The sequence below is a fragment of the Ahaetulla prasina genome, chromosome 1, assembly GCF_028640845.1.
Source record: "Ahaetulla prasina isolate Xishuangbanna chromosome 1, ASM2864084v1, whole genome shotgun sequence".
NCBI lineage: Eukaryota > Metazoa > Chordata > Lepidosauria > Squamata > Colubridae > Ahaetulla > Ahaetulla prasina.
The window spans coordinates 200,656,151-200,679,994 of NC_080539.1; the positions used below are offsets into that span (position 1 = coordinate 200,656,151).

A 23,844-nucleotide genomic window follows, 5' to 3' on the forward strand; every position below is an offset into this window, starting at 1 on the left:
AATTAAAAAAAAGGAAAGTGCTTCGGTATCGGACAAAACCCCTACTGCCCACCATGAAAGCTGGAACGCCCACTAGCGGGCAGTAGGGACCAGGTTGACTACCAGTGCCCTAAACTAAGGGTGTCAAACTTGTGGCCCACAGGCCGGATGCATCACATGCTGGCTACACCGACCCCTGGTTTAGCAAAGGGGAAAAAGTCACGATACGTCACGTGACGACAACATGACACTGTGAGTTTGACGCCTCTGCCCTAAACTGTTTGCCTATATGGGGCTTAGCAGCCTGGCCTTTTTACTCAGGGTGCTCAGCATCTACAAAGTATTTGTGGTAAGCCACAGAAAATGATTTGGAAGGCCACACTCAGCTCTGCTTAATCTGTTTTCATTGTGACACACAAATCCCTTTTGGTGGCATTTTTGCAGGGCAACCTAGACACTTCTTCTTCGACCCCCTGTAAGACTAGCATTTTATTACACATTTCTGGAAATAAAATGCCACTTTGTCACTGTTGCTTTTTTTAAAGGGAATGTTTCAAAGTCTTGACTCAATTCTTTTAACATGCTACAGAAATATTCTACTAAACATGTCATTCTACTTAGAGTGAGTAGGTTCATTGAATCATCTCTAAATATTTATTCTGATTCTGAGGAACCTCTGCCCAGTGTCTCCCAGATCACACTGCATCCTCCCACCCATCCGCACCTTCATCTCTTCAAAATCTACTTCACTGTTTTCGTCTTCATATTTGAAATCTATGTCCAAGAAATTAGGTTCTTCCTTTTTTTCAGGGATGAGAATATGGAGGCTATGTGGATGTGAAAAGATATTTATGAATAGGAAAACTATGGAGTATACAAGAGGAAAACTATGGAGTACACAGATGTACACAAGTGTGAAAGTGTGAATAGGACAATGGTGGAAAAGTGCACTGGCAGATACAATTGTGTTTGCAGAAATAATGAGGGAAAATATTGTATGATATTAAGAGATACATGCATGCATTTATCCCTCTTTTCCCAGTACAGGGCATCCCCAGAAGCTATCAAGATGAGCAAGTGGTTCTTTGAAAACAATTTCCCATCTGGAAGCATTCATACTGACTGTTGCATTCCCAAGAAAAGTCATTTCCTAATCTTTTTTTCCCTAGAAACTGTTTTGAATCCAGAAGATGAATGGGGAAAACAATAACTAATTATGGTGTAATCCTATGCATACTTACTCTGAAACAAATCTGATAATTTTTTTTCTCCTCAAAAAGCATATCACTCCACTGAGGTAACTGGACATTTAAAGGAGACAGTCTGTATACCATATGATCAAAAACAGAAATGTGTTTTCCTCATAAAATCTGACTCTCGCTTGGATATTAGAAAAACATATTACAATTTGGGGCTCCATTCTCTCTAATGAATGCTAGACAAAGCACACAAATCATCTACAATAGCAGATTTTTTTCCAACTTAATAGAGAGTAAAAACCACAAAACTGGTTAAATTTTAAAAACTGGATACTTTGACCTGTAATGAGTTACAGACTTGGGCAATAATAACTTACAGTCCAATCAAGTAATTTTGTCCACATTCAGCAAATTAATAATAGTAAGAACCAAATAGAAAAAGTGAGCTGTATAAACATTTTTGTCTTATCTGAAAGTGCTCCTCCCCTCCCTGGAGGGGAGTTCAGAAACATATGACAGGAATGTATTCCTTTTTCTACAGATAGTGGAGTGATGCAGAATGCAATTGCCTTGGCAATAAAGTTTCTTTTTCTCTCTCGCAATATTTTAGATTTGGTGAGTCCATCTGCATTCAGTGCTGTGATAATACTGTTACATCTGAAGGCTACATGGGTTTAAATAATATTTTTGCTGTGGTTCCCTATTGGTTGCACACCAAATGGAGGAGCCAAAATAAAAGGCTTCAAAGAGGCACGCTCTCCGTTATTTTCTAAGAGCAAAACTTTAGCAGGTTTTGTCACGTTACGTGTCCTAATAGTCCCAATCAAGCTTTCTTTTCTGGAAAGAACACCAAAGAGCAATGCTCACTCAGAAGCGCCTGACAGAAATAGAAAGGCAAAGCAAGAGAGAAACACACTGAATAACACATTCCTCAAAGAAGCTGCTTTCAACAATTACAAACAAGCAGTTTTTGTCTGCTTGTGTGAGCCATAGATAGATTGCTAGTGGTGGCATGAAAGCAGAGGCGCTATTTAGCCGGTTCGTACCGGTTCAGACGAAGCGGTAGCAGTGACTGTGGGACCCACCCTCCTGCCCCGGTGTAATGCCGTCCTATTTAGCCACATTTTCAAGGCCAGGTGCATGCGCAGAAGGTGAAAGAGAGAGCAAAGCACATGCACAGGGGGCTGGCTGTATGCACGGAAGACATGTGCGCACGAGGCAAACCGGTGGTAAGAATATTGGAAACCTACCGCTGCATGAAAGCACTATGGATGTCTTTAGCAACAAAGAAGTTCACTTCCTAGGTATTGCATGGTAGACCTCGGAGAGGAAGAGAGTCTCTCAAGTAATTTTGTTGCACAAAAAACAGAAGCCTATTCTTTGGTATTCATAGAAGCAAAACAACTGATTCTAGTCTGAACTGTACTATACCCAAGCCAATAAATTTTTATTTGGCTAAAAATTACTTTAGTAGGTTGTTATCTGTAAACATGTTCTTGTTATCCGCTCAATACTCCTGATTTATTTGCGGGGAGAAAAAAAATACTGTGTCAGTATCTCACATAGCCAAAACAGACTTTTTACAGAAGGAAAACAGTGCAGTTTACATTTACCTTCAGCACAGTGATATTCCACGCGAAACTCTCAATTGCTTTGCTGAGTTTTCTTCCTTTCAAGCCTTCCTTTGTTCCTAAGTTGTGTAGTTCTTCATGGAGCTCCATTCCTAACAACATATGGGGCACAGTAATTACAGGCAGTTATTGAAGGAAAGTAAATTTTTGAAAAATTGTAACTGTTTATTATGATCCAGATGTTTTACAGACAATAGGTAATCAATCTGGTGCTGACAAAACCTACATGCCTTCAAACGTCGCTGTTGATGATCAGCAGTTTTCCTGCATAAAAGCATGTTTTAATAAAACAATAATTAACTTATAACCACTATGCTACAAAATATCAAAAGAGTAGCACCATTTATTTGCAGCAATACTTTAGGTCACTGGTGAAATCTAAAAAATTTTGCTACCGGTTCTGTGGGCGTGGCTTAGTGAGCATGTGACCAGGTAGGCATGGCCAACTTGACGTCACTCACTGTTAGAGTCAGGAGCTGCACATTCTGAAGCACATTCTGCCCTTCTGAAGCCCCCAATGCTTGACTGCCCAAGCGAACCTCAGAGCCTTCTCTTGCCCTGCTCTCCATCCCAGAGGGCCACGCATCCCCCCCGCCAATCCTCCATACAAACCACCCACCCATTTCTGCAAAAGCAGAGCACCCCCCCCCTTGCAGGGTGATCCAAAGAGGGGAGGGGGATGCTGCAGAAAAAGCCGCCTTCCACCCAGGCCTCCTTCTGCAGCCAAACGCGCCCAGCCATGCGTGCTCTTTCCTCAAATGGGCTGTGCATGGGGCGCTTGGAGAGTGAGTGAGCAAGAGAGCTCTCCAACCTCTATTTTTGTGTGTGTGTGAGGGAGGGAGGGAGCAATCTGAAGCCAAGGCACCCAAACCTCTGGCAGCAGCAGGGGTGGCTTCTGAGTAGCCCTGAGTCAGCCAGCTCCACCTGACCTACTCCCTGTTCTCCTCGCCTCCCGCCCCCAAGCAGCGGCAAGCTCTGCGGGACAACAGGGCCTCTCATTTTTCTCACAGCATGGCACATGCTTGCTACCGCTGCTTGTCTGCTTGCAAGTGAGGATCTTCTCTGCTTCTCTTGAGACGCTGGTGCGGGCACCATGGATGCATTGCTTGTTGGGGATAAGCAGGGAAGTCGCTGTCACACCACTCCCCCTCGCTTCCCCGAGTGCAAAGCCAAGGCTTCCTCACCGGGCTGGTCACCAGCAAAGAGCCAATGGCCAACAGCCACTCAATGCCCTGTGCGCAACATCGCCCAGCCACCAGTGGGGACGGGGCAGCCAGTCCAGAGGCAGGAATGATTCCCGCAGACCCCGCCACTGCTTGAGCAGGGAGGATGATGCTGAGGAGGAGAAAAACCGTGTGGTTTTGCGCCAGGCAGCTGGCCCTGCACTGGCAGCTTGAATGGCCTAACTAAAGTTATGCATGCCGGGGAATGTTGGTGCGGGGGCCTTGGCTGCAGCACTGCTCCAGCCAGCCAGCCCAAGGCCAAGCTGGGCTGGCTGCTCCGTCCCCACCAGTGGCTGGGCGATGCTGCGCACAGTGCATTGAGCGGCTGACGGCCGTTTGACTCTTTGTCGGTAGCCAGCCTGGTGAGGAAGCACACAGCCTCAACTCTGCGCTCGGGGAAGTGACGTGACAGCAGCTTCCCTGCTCAACCGCTCAATGCCCCGCTCAATGCCCCTTCTAAGCGCAGCGCAGAGTCAGCAGGCAAGGTGACCCCAGCGTGCCTGTTGGGTGGGCAATTGGGCGGGAGGGGCGGCGCCACCAGGGTTGATTGCTACTTGCTTGTTTGGCAAACTGAGGGCAATTATCGCTACCAGTTCGGCCGAACCAATCCGAACTGATCACATTTCACCCCTACTTTAGGTCCTACAACCTTGTAAGTAAGCAAGCAACCTACAAAGGTTGAATGAAAAGTAATGGCTCTAGTTCCATAACTTTAGTTTAAATGGGAATACTTGAATAAATGAAACAAGAAAATAATACTTGGAACGAGCTTTTTTGTTGCCAGTATTTACAGTACTTCTCCACATAATCATCACCATTCTCTACGCGATTCTGCCAACAATGAACAATGTTCATAAAACCATAACAAAATAACTTTCTTCAACTAAGTCCTAATGGTCTTTTCCACCTCTTCATTTAAATCCAGCTGATGTTTGCAAAGGTATTCCTTCAATTTTGGGGAATGTAGAAGTTGTATAATGCCAAGTCTGAGCTATTTGGGGGATGGGATAACACAATGAGATCAACTTGGAAATTGAAATGGACTTTGGGTGATTTGTTAAAGTATGAGACCTAGCATTATCATATTGCAAAAGATTTTCCTCCTTATACTTCCAAATGTGAGTTCTTTTCAATCATACCAAAGTTTTATGTGTTGCAGTACAGCATTGAGTTAATAAGTGGTGCTAGGTTCAAGGAAATCCATGTGAATTATATATCTGTATCTCCAAAAGACTATGACCATGAATTTTCCTGGGTTTTAATTTTGCCACCTTCACCTCCAGGTAAAGCTTTGTGATTATATTCCATGGGTTGAAGCTTCATTTCTGGGTCATAATAATGAGCCTGTGTTATATGGCTGTCAGAATACTTTGAAGCAATTCTTCACCTTCCTTATCACAGCATGACAGTAATTGCTGGCAAATTTCAATTTTTGAAACTTTTATCTGTACTGTTGGCATACAAAGAACATATCTTGTTACTAACTTTCTACCACTGAAACACATCAATTTTGTGACCTCCACTTTCTTTTGAAATGTCAAGCTGGACTGTAATTTGCCTTCAAGTGATATCTTGAATATCCTTAATCAGACTTAGTTATATGAAATTTAATGGTTAATATCACAGGTTGGTTCCTTTTTTCTTAATCACATGAAACTGATCTTTTTTGGTTTACCTTCTTGCATTTTTTAGACCAGCAATACACAGTACAGTCAATGCAGTCATCATTATAAACAACATGCATTCAGTGACAAATTTCAGTTGGAGGAACTTTTTCAGCAGCCCTAAATTTAATTATGGAGTACTAAAGGTTCATTTCATGAATCGTGACCTTTTTTTAACAGTAGTTTCCCACCAACTGAAGCAAAGAAGCAGATTCTAAAGAACATGTCAGAGCTTTTAGTAGGGCCATGTGTTGGCAACTTAAAACACTGGAAACATTCCTTTCAATTCAAGCCACATATAGGTAGTTTGTTTTCTGTTAATGTGACTGATCATGCTTTCTGAATTGGAAGGGAAAAGGCTGATTTGAGGTTTGTATCTGTCATACCTTAAAGCAACAGCACTGATGTCTCTGGTTTAAAGATATTTCTAAGAAGTGCTATGCACATGTCTGCCATGCCTCAAATCATCTCGTTCCCTTCAACTGTTGATCCTTCTGCATCCCTAACTTCTATTTGGCTTATTGTTTTATCCTAATCAAACACTGAGTTTCACAAAAGACATGAGGATTATCCCAAAGCTTCATGAAGAGTCATAGTCTCCATTTGCAGGTCTGCCAGTCTCCCACATAATTATTGGTTCTTGTTTATTTCCTTCTGAAAAAAATTAAAAGCTTAATTGCTGAGAACAAAATGAAAACAAACAGTAGTTTTATCCAGTGTATGCAGGGGTATGCTAAATACTGGATTCACTAAAACCAATTCAAGCCATAGTTATACTGCATGACCTGGGTCTTTTTAAATTGTTACAGTGATATTAATCTGGTTGATAAAATGTAATTAAGTCCATTTAAGCATGTTTCTAACAAAGTAATCAAGCTTGTTACAGACACTTGTAAAGCTTAAATTAATGAAAATCTATTTAATTAAACACATGCTACTTTTTAATTAGAGTAATCGCTAACCCCGCTATGTGATTCAAAATGCACACACATACACACGTAGCTTTTGGGAAGGGAAAGGGCTTTTAACGTTTTTAAAAGGCAGTCATATGTTTTGAGTAGCACATTGCAGATAAAAATAAAACTGTTTAAAATGCTAATTCACTACAGACTAATTTTTCAGAATGACAATTGATGATTCCACAAATTACACTAAGCAAAAACTTAGTTTATTTGGGTTCCCTTAACATTTCAATCCCCAACCTAGCACCTTCCAGATGTGTTGGGACTACAATTCCCAGAATTCCCAAGTCTGGGAAGTCAAACTTAGTGTGCAGTAGTGAACAGAGCCACTATCATTTTAATTGTTTATGGTTTAACATGGTTTATGGATAAAGTATTTATAAAACATGGCTTAATGCAATCAGTTTTATTCTTATACTTCTTATTTTGCTGTATATTTTTATCCAAATAACATCAGGTGCTACTCCCGAAAGTTGTTTTATTTCTGCTTGTTTGATCAGAACAAGAGTGGACTATGTGAAAAATATAAACCATAGCCTAATTCCCTTCAAGATTTAGGAATTATGTCTCACTATTATTACACTTCACAATCTGGTTCTACCGCTGCACAATATCCTGCATGGGATCTTGTAATGAAATTTCACCACCTACAGTTATTTAGAAAGTTGTAAAGGGATGTTTAAACAACAGCTTTGTGTAGCACATTAAGCGCATGAGTACAGTACAGTATGTTTCAGCAAGCTATTAAAGATGTGCTCTATGTTCTTCTTTTTATTACCTGCATGGGCAGAACTAAGACTTCAGAAGCTTTACCATGTGTTGTAGTTAAATGGAGTAGGTTTGTTTGGTGCAATAAAAAAGGATTAATATTAACCACAAGCAATTTTGAAGAAACTCATTTTAAATATTAGTGCTAGCTACAATTCCAGATCACCCCATAACTGACTAAAACTGAAAGGGAAAGAATGTGATAATTTCCTTTTGATAATTGGAGAAGAGAAGAAGTAGTCTGCATGTCCAAGGTTTAATGTTGGTTTTTTTCCATCCAGGAGTAAATAATATGTACAGAACACCAGCCGATGATGTGGAACCCAACATTAAACAATCAGTCAAAATCACATGTGGGATCTTAAGAAGTAAGCAGCAATTATTTTTTTGAATTACTAATCTTTAAAAATGTTATGTTGAAGTATGACTTTAAATGGCAGATGAACATGGCCAGGGTAGTATCTTCTATTTAATATAGTTAGACACATTCATTTACCAATACAGGGATCATACTAATATGAAACACATCCTTAAGAAAAGGTTTAGCTTTATGTGAACTGTGCATTAATTGAAAAGCTCAGTACTGAATTTTCAATCAGTATTTATTGATTATTGTGCCTGTGCTGCAGAAAAACACAACATTTTGTCACACGGAATGTATAATTCCACTTTTCACTCACCTGACCTTAGATTTCAAATAGGAATCATTCCCACACATCAGTAATTGAACCTCAATCAGAATAGAGCTGGAAGGGACCTTGAAGGTCTTCTAGTCCTACCCCCTGCTCTAGCAGGAGAGCCTATACCATTTCAGACAAGTGACTGTCCAGTCTCTTCTTAAAAATCTCCAGTGATGAAGCACCCACAATTTCTGGAGGCAAGCTGTTCCACTGGTTAATTGTCCTCACTGTTAGGAAGTTTCTCCTTAATTCCAGGCTGCTTCTCTCCTTGATTAGCTTTCATCCATTGTTTCTTGTCCTGTCCTTTGGTGCTTTGGAAAATTGACCTCCTCCTCTTTGTAGCAACCTCTCAAATACTGGAATACTGCAATCATGTCACCCCAGTCCTTCTTTTCTCTAGACTAGACAAATCCAAATCCTGCAGCTCTTCTTCAGATGTTTCATATGTCTCCAGGTCTTTAATAATCTTAGTTGCTCTTCTTTGCACTTTTTCCAAAGTCTCAACATCTTTTTTGTAATGTGGTAACTAAAACTGGATGCAGTATTCCAGGTCTGGCCTTACTAAGGATTTATAAAGCTCTACTAATACGTCACGTCATTTTGATTCTATGCCTCTGTTTATACAACCAAGGACTGTACTAGCCTTTTTGGCGGTGGCTGCACACTGCTGGCTCATATTTAAGTGATCTTCTTAACTTCTGAATTTCTCAGGACAAATTATAAAAACACTCTTTTTGAGAAATTTTCAACCCCACCTCACTTCCAATTCTTTAGCTACTACCCTTGTAAGAAATAAAAAAATGTGCTAAGAAAACTGTGATATAGAAATCGAAAAAATAAATTCTCAAATCCAAGTTTTAAAAATGTAATGCCCCGTGGTAGTGCAAATCTATTATGAAATATTTGGGCTCCTTATGATATATACAGTTTCTTGGACGTTGATAAAACTTACTATAAGGTACGTTAATCAAAGAATGTTACCTGCTTTTTGACATTGAATGAGTTTGTCGTAAACAGTATCTGCTGTTTCTACAAGAAACTTGCTCTCTTGAATCATCTGTTAGAGGAAATCAAACAAGGAAATGTCAGTTTGATCATCTCTGTCACAACTATTTAATGTTCAACGTAACACAGCATGTCAAAAAGATTGTTTTTTCATTTCTGTAAAATGTTTGCTATTCAATAACCAATGCAAAGGGTGCTGATGAGGGAAATACAATGAACCTTTGTTTATGTCAAGTAGACATTATCCTGACAATTAGGAGGAAATGCAACAAGTAATAGCAGTAGGCTGGAGATAATTACAAAGCTATCTATCTTCTGCACAATTCTAAGCAAGTTGTACATCAAGCTACATGGGGAATGGAATCCTCCATGCATGATGAGCCCTCAGTATGGTCCCCATATTAATATTTTCCATATTAAATAATCATTCAGAGCAAATTTGGGAGCTGCTTCCTTGCTCTCCAGCAAGGAAGAGACAAGACCTATTCAGTAATAATCATCCACATGAAGATAAATGTAATACTTTGGGATTTGTTTCATCCAAATCCTTGGGACTTGAAAGTAAGCCTTTGTAATATTTAGCCAAAAAAAATGTGTATTAACCAGTGCTCATGTAATGTAACAAAGTCAGTATCACGTGAGGCTGTTTCTATCTTGCCCTCATTTCAAACAGGATGCACACACATGCACATGCGCACACACACAGAATTAGAATGTAATATTTTCAAGAAATTAAAGGCTACTAGACAATCATGCCCTGTTGGGTCATCATGTCAGAGATATTTTCTTACAGAAACAGAGAAACAGAATTACCAAGGGTGGGTAAAAAAGCAATGGGAGGGGCACTGATTTACTGCCAGCTTCCCCACTGAGTCTGTGTGAATCTGGCAGGATTGTGGGACTCCGGCGGAGAGCACTGGAAACCTCCCCTCCCCTCCTCTTCCAAGCAGGCAAGTAAGTGGCTGCTCTGAGTGAGTGAGAGAGAGAGAGAGGGATTACAAGACTGGATGGGAAACTGTGGTGGAATGTGGTCTGGAGGTCTGGATTCTCAGGAGGGAGGGGCTGCATTTCATCATCAAGGAGGCAATGAAGCTTAGACAGTGCGGTTGGGAGAAAGAGTTAGGGATCCTCCCTAGCAATTCTCAGTGTATATCTAAAGTGGTGCAAATAGTTGCTTTAGTTTGGGAAGGTTTCTGTCTATAGATGAGGAACAATAAATGGCTCAGAAGCAGTTCCATGTATGGTTCTTGGGACCTTACAGAAACTATTCTGGATGGTTGAAATGAAGATTGATTGACTGAAGCAGAAGCCAGTAGCACTGAAGCAGTCATCAGTTTTAAATTTCTATGCCTTGGGAATTAGGGGTCCCAGATTTTGGACACATTCTGTAAATGAGCCCGTTTGTACCTTGTACTTTGATTCAAAATTTATTGCCCAGTGAGGCACCATTTTGGCCAATTAAAGGTCATGACAACAAGAGTTTTAGTAAGAGAGAGGGGGGGAGGGGGAGGAGAGAGAGCAAGAGAGGGAGGGAGAGAGAGAGAGAGGGAGAGAGAACGAATGAATCTTCTTCCTTAGGAGAAAGCAGGGAATCTTATAACAGTTGTCACTTTTAAAAATGGTTCTGAATGGATGACAAAATATTGTTACTTAATAGGAGAGCATATGGCCTCCAATAATTGTTAACACTACATAAAAGACAGGAAGACAAAATAAAAGTGCAAAAATCAAGAGAGATAGCAGTGTCCTGGTGGAAGCATTAATAATAGGCACCGAGATTCTTGCTCAATTACATTCCATGCAACATTCTAGCAAGCACAAAAACAGTGTACGTTCCCTGGGAGTTTTTAAAAGGCATTTGTGTTACGATATTTTTAAAAAGTATACATTTGAGTAGTAGGAAAATGCAGTATTTTTACAACATAACTGCAGCTTCCATGGGAAAAATTTGCAGCTCCTGCTCTTTCGTGCATGTACAGGACAGCTGAAAAACAACGGGAAATAGCATTTATTTCTTGGCATTGAGCCCCTGAAATGTGAAAGCATAATTTTTGAGAGTTTGGGGAGCTATAAAAAAGGGTTTTCAGAGGCCAGTGGGCCCAGGCTACGTGCCTGTATTTTCACACAGCTCTGGTACAGAACAGTGTTGATCATGTTTATAACACAGTCCAATGATCTACGCAATACATAATGTTGCAATAAAGAGAGAAATATTGTATCGTGTCAACACATTTGTCTTTATATCAGGATGATGTGCCATTTATGCACAGTCCCCTACATCTGTGAAAGAAAGAGGAGATCATATAGAGCACTTCAGATTCCCTCTTTTGTAAAGCCCATTTTATAATTATTCATGGATGAATTTATTTAATTTAAAATAGATAGCATCATTCAGGAACTTTCACTTCAGAGTGTAACCATCACTTCACTGCTATAATACATTATTTCTGCTTTTAAAATGTACATGCTATACTTTAAAACAATGTTTTTCAAAAGCTGAATCCAAACACTATGTTAAGTTAAAAATAATGGCTAAAATATACAGCATACATGCAACATAAGTAGAGGAAGAAGATATAAATTAGTTAAGAAACTATATTCTGGTTTAAGCATTAATGAATTTAGAATAGAATAGAATAGAATAGAATAGAATAGAATAGAATAGAATAGAATAGAATAGAATAGAATAGAATAGAATAGAATAGAATAGAATAGAATTTTTATTGGCCAAGTGTGATTGGACACACAAGGAATTTGTCTTGGTGCATATTTTACCTATTAAATAAATATTATATATTAAATAAATAACAGATTAATAGAGTTGGAAGAGACCTTGGAGGTCTTCTAGTCCAGTGGTCACCAACCGGTGGTCCGTGAGAAAATTTTGGTGGTCTACAGAGAAATCTTTACATTTCTCTAGAGAAGCCCAGCCAAGGTTTCCTGTGCCACTCGCGCTTCAGCGCTTTGACTCCCAGAGAACCGATGGGGTCCTTCAGGCAGTTAGTTTGGCCACCTGTTAGCAGAGAGAAGCAGCCAGAGTCAACCCTAGCTTTGCTGTCCATTGCAGACGCTAGATCGGCCCCCTGCAAACTCTCGTCTCTCAAGGAGCACTTGCTGAAGCGGCATGGGAAACTTTGGCCAGGCTCCTCGAGAGACGAGAGTTTGCAGGGGGTCGATCTAGTGTCTGCAATGGACAGCAAAGCCAGGGTTGACTCTGGCTGTTTCTCTCTGCTGTAGTGCTTCCTGGATGCGGTTTACCACTCCAAGCCCCAAGCACTCCAAGACCCAAGTGCCCCCTCAATAGTCCCCCGCAGCAGCTCCCCTCCAGCCAGCAGGTCGAGCCCAGCGCTGGCTCTCGTATGCCAAGCCGAGCCTTCTGACCCCACAAAGCCCTTGCCACCCCTTCCATCCTTCTGCCCCCAGCCAGCCCTTTGGATGAGGTGGAAATACTGGATCTTTAGAGGTTGGTGGCTACAGCCGGGAACAAAAGAAAGAAGAGCAGCACCGGTTCCAAGAGGAGGAGGAGGAAACCTGGTAGTAGGGTATCTTTGCCCGACTTTTCCTCACAAAGGCTTGTCTCCCACTGGCTCTTTCCCCTTCTTTCCCTGAGGCGCTTTCTGAGGGGAAAAAAGGCCCTTCCTCTTTTTGTACCCAGCTGGCACTTTCCAAAGTTCACTTTTCCAGCGTTAGCTGCTCAAATCCCCTTTGATTGTGATTTTTAAAAATTATTATTTACATCAGCCATCCCTTTCTGACATCTCACTTTTTTTTTTTTACATTTATATCCCGCCCTTCTCCGAAGACTCAGAGCGGCTTACAGTTCTCATTGATTTTCCCCCCCAACCATTACTTTCCCAAGTCCTCCATTTGCTTCCAACCTGTTTTTTTTTTTTTTTTTTGCCTGTGTGATTTAAAAACAAAGATTTAGAAACACCAGACTTTAAAGACTTCTCTTTGTATTCGATTGGTGGATAAATCCCAGGTACGAATATGCCTATGCATTTAATATGGGAATGAGTATAAATTCTTAAAAGAAACTTAGCATGAAGTGGGGAAGCTGAGTTTCGTTAGCTTTGCTTTCTTTGCTGCATTGCCTTGGTTATGTTATGCAAAAAATAATAGTGGTGCACCGGTTAAAAGCAGCTGAGCCTCCGCCCCCCATCCCATCCCAGTTGTCTGCGGGATTTAAAATTATGAACCTGGTGGTCCCTGAGGTCCAAAAGCTTGGGGACACCCTGTTGTAATCCAAACCCCTGCTAGATAAGCAAATCTTAAAATAAAAAGGTTGCCCAGTCATTTCCAAATAGCCCCATATCTTCTACAATGATCTCAAAGAACAAAAAATAAATAAAAATGAAAAATAAGTATCTTGCCTACTAATAGAAGATAATTATCTTCTCTCCATTTTGGAATAAAGAGGAGGATAGGATTATGATACTGAGATTTTTAACTCCCCTATTATTTCTCTCTCTTTCTCTCTCTCTTTGTATATTTGTGTGTGTGTTTGTGTATGTGGTTAGTAGATCTAATACTCCTGCCACCTATTTTCCCCACAATAGCAACCCTGTGAGGTAGGATGACAAATAGTTCTACAGTTTTGAGAATATTCTCACTAATACAACTTGAATTACTATATTGGAATAGAAATAATTTTAGAAATTGCAATGAAATAATAACAGTTTTTTAAAAATACCCAACTCTAATAAAACAGTTCTGACCAATATAGGGAGAAACTAGAGGACAAGTGACAGAACAATTATGGTCCCGATATTGTCCTACTGGGACACAGACACCATAAATTCTTTGCTTTCCATAAAAAGAATGAAATTAATTATGGGTCCTTGCTGCCAGCCACTTCCTCACTGCATAGTCTGAGAAATTGGAATGCAAATGAATCCAGAATCATGTGAAGAACCTCAAATGAAAGCTAAAGGAAAGGAGATGATGTTAAAAGAATCCAAAGCATAAGATAACCAATATGTTAGAGTTCAATATCTATATATATATGTGTGTAGAGGTCCTAAAAGGAAAAAGAATATGTTCAATTTGAAACAAAGTATTTATTCTGAATCCAGCTTCTAAAATAATATTTTAAAAATAGATTGTTTATAATTCACTCTCTCTCCAGGCATATACACATATTTATTGGATGTTCATATTGCCCATGTAGCAAAATGCTGGACCGAAGTGTGCCAGGGTGAATCTCCAAATAGAACCATTAAAAAATATCCCCCCCCCCCAATGAAAAACTGGTCAAACAAACAAACCACCTGGTAACTGACCCATTCTGAATTGTAGGGTTGGTTACCTTTCCAGAATACTTTTAAAGCATGGAAAACAAATTGCCTCACAAGGTATTTTATATTATTTTTCGTAAGTATAATGTTTAAATGTAATAGGTCTATCAAGAACAGAAGTGTGGCTAAAGTCCTTATTTCATACATGTTTTCATTGATCTGTTATGATACTTTTTAAAATTCTGTATCTATTTTTATTTTGTCCCAGTACGTGCTGTGTTTACTGTAAACCATGAGAGTGCTATTCTCATTTTAACCCAGCAGTCTATCCCAAGGGTAGTCTGAGATAAAAGAGGGCAAGTGGCCTAAAATCCCCTAGCAAATTTCCATAGCTTGAAAGTAGAGCTGGGCCTCTGCCTAAATGACCTTAGCTCTGCAGCCCATTCACAACCTCAAACTGGCAAGGAGGAAATTTGCACCATAGTGCATGGAGAGGTGAGAGGATTTTTTTGGTTGATGTCCATTCTAAAATCATTTTCTCATCCCAGTGCTGAATAGGGTTTTGGAGGGAAGAATTTAAAAAAGTCTACCATATCAGCAACTAGATTCTTCATGCTAGCTATAGTGCAGACCCAAGAAAAGATTGAAGATAGAATGTTACTGGGATGGGAATAATGAAGCCCCTGCCTCTTATTCACTATGATCCAAGCATTTGACATTTACTTCCAACAGGAATAGGGGTTTTTTTCCCACCTTGTCATGTTTGCAATTTGTGAAATTTTATTAATCAACCATTCAGTTTTTTTAAAAAAAGTATGCACTAAAATTTTTCATGCAATATACAATGTATTTCTCAATACATATATGCATTTTATAAAGAACAGTCTCTAACAACATGGATTTTTTACATTCTGAGTACATGCATCCTTAAATTGTTGATAAACTGCCTCGTAAAATTCAGGGAAGTGTGAATTTTGAATATTAATTTTTACATTGTTGTTTTTAAAAGTAGATAGGGTCACCTTCAAATATGAATTAAATTGGTTTCTTTTTACCTTTTTAAAAAAACGTGTTATGTTTTCTTGAGAAATATGGAAGCTAAGATTTTAAAACCTACTTTACCAACATATTACGGGTAATTCTTCTCACTATACTGCACAATGAGATTTCAGTTATATGCAGCCATCAATAACAGATTTTTAACTGATGTTCTTGCTGTAACTCAAATCAGGCAAGACCTAGCAGCTATAATTTCACTGGCTGTCAAGTAAGCTTTAAAATAGCCTCTTGGCAGTTTTTGAAATAAATTTTGATTTATTTTGGTTTATTTCTGCAGTGTTTTATATTTTGAACTGATGTATTTCAGTCAGCTCCTAAATGACAGGTGATTATTAATCACATGCTTTCTCATTTCATTTATATTGAGATGTGCATTAAGGATGCATTTCTTTGCCTTTTATTTAAATTTGATTTTAGAATCCCCTGCCTATCTAATCTAAATTCTGGAAATATCAGAGGAATTACTAAGGGAGGCGGTGGGGGGAGTGGAGAACATGACATTTTATTATGTGCCAATATTTAGTTATAAATAAAGGAGATATATTTTTTTCTAATTCAATTAATATGTAACTGAATGGGATGCTGTCTATTACCTATACATCAGACTGGAGGTCACTGGTTTGGGAAAAAAATTAAGTTTTGGTGATTTAATTAATCTATCATATTTCTATCCTACTTGCTTCTGATCAAGTCTGTCTGTGACAATTTGGAGTATAAATTCAAGGCAACAATAAAATCAAAATCACTTCTACGTTCTAAAACATCAAATCTATCATAAATCTCTGCAAATAACAACAAAATGTCAATTACTGTATTAAAAAAACAACAATTCTATTCTAAAATATCCGAGCTACAATCTTAACATTATTTTTTAAGATGAGAGCTTGGATAAAATGATAGGAATAGTTGTAGAGTGATAATCTTATTATTAGTTTTTGAGATGACGGCTTGGATAAAACAATAGGAATAACTGTTTCTTGGATTAACCTCATCACTTGTGACATTGTCCCTATGCTTTTTTGTTCTGTTCTATTATTTTAGTTGTGTTTTCTTTCAGACTTCTAGAGTATTCTTCTAGACTTCTATATTATTCAGCTTTGTATTATCTGCAAACTTCCTAAATATTTCTGCTACCTCTTCATCCAAAAGCACTAATAAAAATACTAAAACATAAAAGGACCCAGGTCTGACTGATCCTTGCTGTAACATTTTCTGAATGTAGGCAGTCCTCAACTTACATGCATTCATTTAGTGACTATTCAAAGTTACAACAGCCCTGAAAAAAGTGACTTAAACTCAGTCCTTACAGTTACGACTGCCACAGTATCACCATAGTCATGTGATTAAAATTTGGCTTGGCAATCAGTATGTATTTACAATTATTGCAGCATCCCAGCGTCATGTCATGGTCAATGGTGACCTTCCTAGCCAGCTTCTGTCAAGCAAAGTGAATGGAGGAAGTCAGATTCACTTGACTGCATTTTTTTAAATTTACATTTATACCCCGCCCTTCTCCGAAGACTCAGGGCGGCTTACAGTGTATAAGGCAATAGTCTCATTCTATTTGTATATTTACAAAGTCAACTTATTGCCCCCCCAACAATCTGGGTCCTCATTTTACCTACCTTATAAAGGATGGAAGGCTGAGTCAACCTCGGGCCGGGCTTGAACCTGCAGTAATTGCAGGATACTGTGTTCTAATAACAGGCTACTAACAGCCTGAGCTATTACGGCCCTTGATTCACTTAACAACTGCAGTGGTTTGCTTTAACAACCATGGTAAAAAAAAATGGTTGTAAAATCTGGCACAGCTTACTTAACAACCATCTTGCTTAGCAGCATAAATTCTGGATCCAATTGTGGTTGTAAGGTGAGGACTATATGTACTTGTATAAGAGTCACTTCAGTAGTAAGAGGGCAGCATATAAATTTAATAAATATATATGGCATGGCTCCAGGGAATCTGAGGAGCTGCCTTGCTCCAAGGGTTTACCCTATCCCACTCCTTCCAGCAGAAGGGGCTATGGACTGTTAATTTCAGTGTCGAGGAGAAGAGTCTTTTTTGCTGTGGCCCCTCCCTGTGGAACATTATACTGTCAAATATGATATCTGCTCCCAGCCTTCTGGCCGTGTGTGTGTGTGTGTGTGTGTGTGTGTGTGTGTGTGTGAAAATCTAGTTTTGCCAGTTGGCTTGGGACACCAATGGAAGCCTTCCTTGTTGGATATGGTTGATAGCATAAGAAGATCTCACCCTCATGCAATCCGTCTGTTTGGTATTAGCTCTTATGTAATTTTTTAAAATTTTAATTGTTTCTATTTTCACCTTTTTATCGTAAGCCACCCAGAATCACCTTATCACTGAGATGAGCAGCATATAAATTTAATAAAGAAACATAATAATGATTGTCATGCTGTCTACCTCAGGGGTCTCCAACCTTGGCAACTTTAAGACTTGTGGACTTCAACTCCCAGAGTTCCTCAGCCAGTGCTGGCTGAGGAACTCTGGGAGTTGAAGTCCACAAGTCTTAAAGTTGCCAAGGTTGGAGACCCCTGGGCTAGCGCACAACTGATTTGCTAATAAGTATATTTATGAGGTAATGTGAAAGATATACATTACTGTGGAATAATCATCAAAGATGAGGCAATGCATACAAAATCTACATTACTGTGGAGTCCTGATTGCTCTCTGAACTCAGTTGTTTGGCTGCAGACATTTCATTACCAATTGGGTAACATCCTCTCTGTGAGTCAGTGTGGGGCCCTGCCATTGTGGGGAGTGGGGGAGATTTTCATCTTGGTAGTTCCTTGATTAGGGTTTCATTTTCTGATTGATTCTCTGTCTGGTGTTAATACCTGCTTATATGAGTGGTGGGTGATGGATAGGATGTGTTCTGGTCTTTTGGTTTTATTCTTAGCTTTTTTTTAATTGTCTCTTTTGAATGGTCTGTAAATGTGGTTTATTTCTATGTGTCTACCAATGTCTGATTTGTCTGAATGCCAAGCTTGATGGCATTTTTGAATTTAGCACATTCTAGGATTCTCATAATTTCCCAGCTGGAACTATGGTGTCAATGGGTTGTGAGATTTAAGTTTTCATTCTATTTTTGGAGAATTATCTTCTTTTCTTATCCATTCTCATCAAATCCTAAATAAATAAATAAAATAACTGCTACCTGGTGTTCATGGATCTCCTAGGCATATCTCTCTCTCTCTTCCATTGTCACAATTTCTCCACTGCTTTCTATTAGCCTTCCCCACCAAGTCCCAAAATTTCCCTTCTTACCAATAGGGGACGTGTTTTTTGTTAGAACTAATATCAATTCTTCTCTTAAATCTGCTGACAGTTCCATTTCTGTCCTAACGTCGTAATCTCAGTGACAATTTGAATTACAGAATCAAAAAAATTGGATATTGATGTCCAATTCTCATTCAGTGCAGAATATTAAAGCACCCAGACTTTGCTTAAATATTTCCAGAAAAAAGTGTCAGCATTTAAAATAGTTTACTCCACTGGGAGAAAAAACCTCATCATGTTAAAAACTATCTCTAAATGTTCTGTGAAAATATGCTTCCTGAAATCTCCATTTACTGGGTTTGATCTTGTTTAACCTTGTCTCTTTTCATATCTTCTGCACAACAGCACTTCCAATATTTAAACATGCCTATCAAGTCTTCTTTAACCTTCTCTTTGGTGAGCTAAATATATCTAGCTCTTTAAAACATTTGTTGACTGGTTGTTAAAACCCTTATTAAAATGTGCCTGAGAATTGGACTTCTTCTGCCAAAAAACTTATTTTTTGCCACACTAATAGAAAATCTAATAGAGCATACTCTTGTTCTGTACTGCGCATGGCAGATGGAATGGCCTGCTTCCTTCTTTTGAATTCAAATATTTTTTTCATAATACAAACACCCAAAAAACTAAAGGCAAGCTCAAACCTGGTCATAAGCGGCTAGAACCTTCTTCTGCACATCTGTCAGAGTTCCCAATGGTTCTAGATAAGGAAAGTTGTCCTTCATGCAGAGAACCACTGAAGGGACACTGTCGCTGTTCACAAGCCGTGAAACCAAGGTCAAAATGCATTGCTTCAGACTGGTAATTGGTGGGAGGCCACAAAGTTCTTTCACAGACAGAATGGAATTCTAATGAAAATAGAAAAAAAAGCCAGTTATTCTCACTGCAATCACCAATTTTTACAGATTGTTGAGACTCAGAATAAATATTATATTATTTATGAGTGTCTCCATGATTGGATAACAGTGGCATAGTAAACAGCAGCAGAGATGGATGTCACTGTTGGCTTCAGCTGCCTTAATTTCCACAGACTAGCATAATTTATAAATTAAGAAAATAGGTATAGCTACCACATTCAGTACTGATAGGACCTCTAGAGCAGGGGTCACCAACCTTTCGGACCTCAGGGACCACTAAATTCATAATTTTAAATCCCACGGACCACTAATATGATCTGCTTAATGACCGGTTGGGTGGACGTGGCTAGGTAGTCATGTGACTGGGTGGGCCTGGCCAACTCATGTCACTCACGTCAAAGGGCAGCCTCTACTCGCTCCTCCCCTCCCAGCCACTTCTCCCCTGCCCGCCTGGGCTCCTTAGGACTTTCCCAACAGGAAACAGTAGTTGAAGCTAAGCAGCTGCCATGAGAAAGAGTTGGCAAAATAGCTGGCTCAGTTCAAATTGGATCTGACCGAGAAGGAGGCCCAGCAGAAGCACCTCACTGAGGATTAGGAGCATAGGCTTTCCAAGCAGAGGGAAGACCTGTGGGAGTGCAAGGCCAGGCAGAGGCTCAGCGAGCTGAGATGGTCAGCCAGTTCCAGACCATGATGCAGTCCCACTGGAACAAGGCACTCCAGCCCTTTGCCACCAGCGGCCCTTTCTTCCAGCCTGCGCCAAGAGGCTGAAGCAGACCCCAAGTCAAAATTTCTCCCCCCCCCTCTCTGACCCATACAAAAAGAACCCAAGGTTTCTCTGCAGCAACACAAACGTTCATTGCATGTATCAATCCCAAGAGCCGTAGTTTGAGGACCCCTGATTTACTGCAATATAAAAAATGGAAATAATTTTTCTGCGGACCACCAAAATTTTCTCACAGACCACCAGTGATCCATGGACCACCAGTTGGTGACCGCTGCTCTAGAGGGACTTACCTCATATAGGACTCACAAACTGCAAGAACAAATTTTCACAGAGATGTACATGAGACCGATATCAATTCATTTTGTTTTTGACAGCTTTGAAAAGAACTATGTCTTACCATAAGTAACATATCCTTTTCTATAAAGCTCAAAATACTTCTGTGCATTTCTTTTCAAGCCAAAATAGCACACTTAAAAAGGCTTGAGTACTTTGAAGTACCCAAAATCAGAACTGCAGTGTATTCACTATCACGCTAAAGAGAAAGAAATGGTATGCACAGCTTTAAAGTTAGAGATTTGGGCTGCAGCACTGAAGGGACAAACACTGCATGGTTAGAGAGTAAGAGAAGGCAAATCACAAAATCATGAGTGAGAACATCAAGACACATGTCATGATTTGCATAAGTTGCGCAAGAAACTAGGATCAATGCAAGTATATAATAGTGGCATGTGTGTGACGACATCACCATGCATGTATCATCATGCTCATGTTACTGTGGTTTGTTGCAAATGCCACTGCCATCCTCCAGTGCAGAGGTGTCAAACTGGATTTCTTTGAGGGCCGGATCAGCATTGTAGTTCTCCTCTGCAGGAAGGCCGGGGAGGGGGGGAAGAGACAGGACGGATGCTTCTTGCAGCACCCTGCCAGCCAAAACGGGGCACGGGGCTGTGTGTGCTTGGCCCTCCCATGTCCCATTTTGGCTGCCAGGGGCATCACGAGCCGATCCTTTGCTATTTCCAGGCCGGCCACGTGGGCCAGATTTAAGCACCCCTGCTCTAGTGCATAGATAATATCCAATATTCATTCCCCAAAACGTTTTTATTTGCTTTCTTGCATATTTATTTCTTGAAAATGACAACGGTCCTAAACATACTTGGGCCTATCATTCATATTCAAAATGCTCATATATTATTCATCATCATCATTTTAGCCATTGTCTGTCTATTGCAGGATGAAGGCCTCTTCTGCATGTTTCCAACCTTCCGTACATTATTATTCCATACATTATTATTAAATTATTAAATTTATTGGTCCCTATCTCACAGCTCAAGGAGACTGAGCAGATTACAGTGTGATAAAATATGCAAATATCCAAACAATTATTAATATAAAATGAATTAACATTACAAAAATTAAAAGAAACTAAAAAACATGGAGCAGAGAGATGGGATGCCTTCGCTGTTACTTCACCAACTAATTTCCAGCAAAGAGCTTCTCCTTCAGGGCCCCATGACAGTTGGCATAGGCAGGTTTCAGAGCCTTTCCTGAAGGCTAAAGAGAGGAGCAGATCTTATATATTCAAGTACTGAAAATAAAAATTCAACCCAAAATTCTTGTTCCAAATTACATTTCAAACATGATGCCTTTAGCTACCATGATAGAGAATTATTGAAGCCAAGTCTTACCTAGGGAAACCTAACCTTACTCTAGTTCCAGGAATGGAGTAACAATGCTTTAAACCATGTGGGGGAAAAGTAAAAGTTAACGGTGGAGGTTACAGTACTTTGTCTTCAGGGGCTTTCCACTTCTGTTCCCACCCTTCCATTTCCACCCCTATTTTTGAAAAATAAGAATACAAGAAAAATCTCAATGGGTACATGGGAAACTCATGTACCTCTGAGTTTCAGTTTCAGTGGTGCTGTGCAGCTGTATAGGGTCCATTGACCTCTCCACTCTTGCTTTTGGGGAGGAAAAAGGCACTCAGTAAGTGGTGCACTTTTCTGATGTGGTATATCTAGTAAGTCAGAAGACAGGCTAGCCATTTCTCTCAGAGAAGCACTGCAGCACTCATGTAAATGAGTACCCAGCTGATTCTGAGCTTAGACTGACTTTGTTAACTCAGGGCAATTGTATTCAGTGTCATAATGAATGATTGATCACAAACTCAAACAAATGTGAATTGCATTTACGATTGGGCCTTAGTAATTAATCACATATTCACTTTTATCATATCCATTTGTAATTCAGACCCAGCATGCTGATTTCAGCCTACCAGCCAGTTCACAAGGACTTTGTTTTTAATTGTATGTCAGAGGATACAAATGCAGGGATGATCTCTAGTAGCTGGCTAATAGGCTTTTGCTGATGGATGATTTGCTTAACAGGTTGCACAGACCCTTCCAGATGCGGTCTACCAAAGAAAGAATTGAAAAGGTTTGAATAGAGCCATCATCTATTACAAGTTTTAACCCTTATCTAACCCTAACTCTGAGGAACACTTTTTCTTGCTTATCACAATTCAGCAGTAGGGAATTTGCAAGATGCAACATTCCTTTATAGACACAAGTCCTGAAAAAGCCACTTGAATTGTAGGCCAAGTTGGCTCTGAACCTACATTTGGCTGCTATAGCTGTAATCCAAATAGAACAGAAATTGAATGGAACATCTGTGTGTATGGAACTGATTACAGCCTATAACAGTAAAAGAGCCGACTTTCCGTTGTTTGGCAATATTAACATTTATTTTTAGTTACAATAGGCTTTCTTTGTATAAAGAAATCCAACAATTTCCCAATAAGAAGTTAAGCAAATCTCAACTTTATGGCTAAATAAAAAGAATGCTTACAAGCCATTATCTTCATTGACCTACAAATATTAACAGAACATTGCTGTTTAAATGCAAATTTCACAAGCTCATTCATTTTATGTTAATTACAACTGATGTTTTGCTGTACACAGCTTTCCCCAACTTGGGGCCTTGAAGAATTGTAACTCTCAGAATTTTGCAGGCCAGCCAGGAGACCCAATGCATTTGGAAAGCATCGGCTTGAGTTTCTTACCACTTCCTTACATACTGTAAAGACACATAGGGGATTTGAAACAGCTACAGAAAAAAAAATTTTTGACAATCAAAGCAATGCTATCCAGGTCCTAGGGCTGGGAATTTGTAGGGGACAAATACCCTTAGGCTCAACTCTACAAGACTGGTCATTTTGGAATTAAGAACCAACGTCCTCCAATGTCCATTTACAGAGATTCGCCACTTTTAGGGTATGGTGTGGTTATAGTCCCCCAGAGGAAATTTTGCATAATTTGAAGGTCCTCCATGGTTTTTGGTTCATGCTCAATGAATAAGTGGCAGTTGTGACCACGATGGCCTTTGTATGGCTCCATCTTATGTTCCAATAGTGAACATTGGATTCCAATTTCCTGGATTGGAAAGTCCTTCTTTCCACTTGTACTTCAGTTAACTCCTGTCTGGACTACTTCCGTACTATATATGGGACTAGCCTTGAAAATCATTCAGAAGTTACAGCTGGTCCAGAATGCAGCCATGAGAAGT

At 39.7% G+C, this 23,844-nt stretch overlaps 1 protein-coding gene across 6 annotated transcripts in view; it reads right to left on the reverse strand.

Moving 5' to 3' along the window:
* Positions 1 to 23,844, reverse strand: part of PLCL1 (phospholipase C like 1 (inactive)) — a 237,245-nt gene that overhangs the window by 30,008 nt on the left and 183,393 nt on the right. For all 6 annotated transcript variants that reach the window (XM_058187874.1, XM_058187892.1, XM_058187883.1 and 3 more), the window contains 3 exons: positions 19,347 to 19,550; positions 9,088 to 9,163; positions 2,792 to 2,901 (listed from right to left, as the gene is read on the reverse strand). In XM_058187874.1, coding sequence (XP_058043857.1) covers positions 2,792 to 2,901; positions 9,088 to 9,163; positions 19,347 to 19,550 — 390 coding nt within the window. The remainder of the gene's footprint in view (positions 1 to 2,791; positions 2,902 to 9,087; positions 9,164 to 19,346; positions 19,551 to 23,844) is intronic.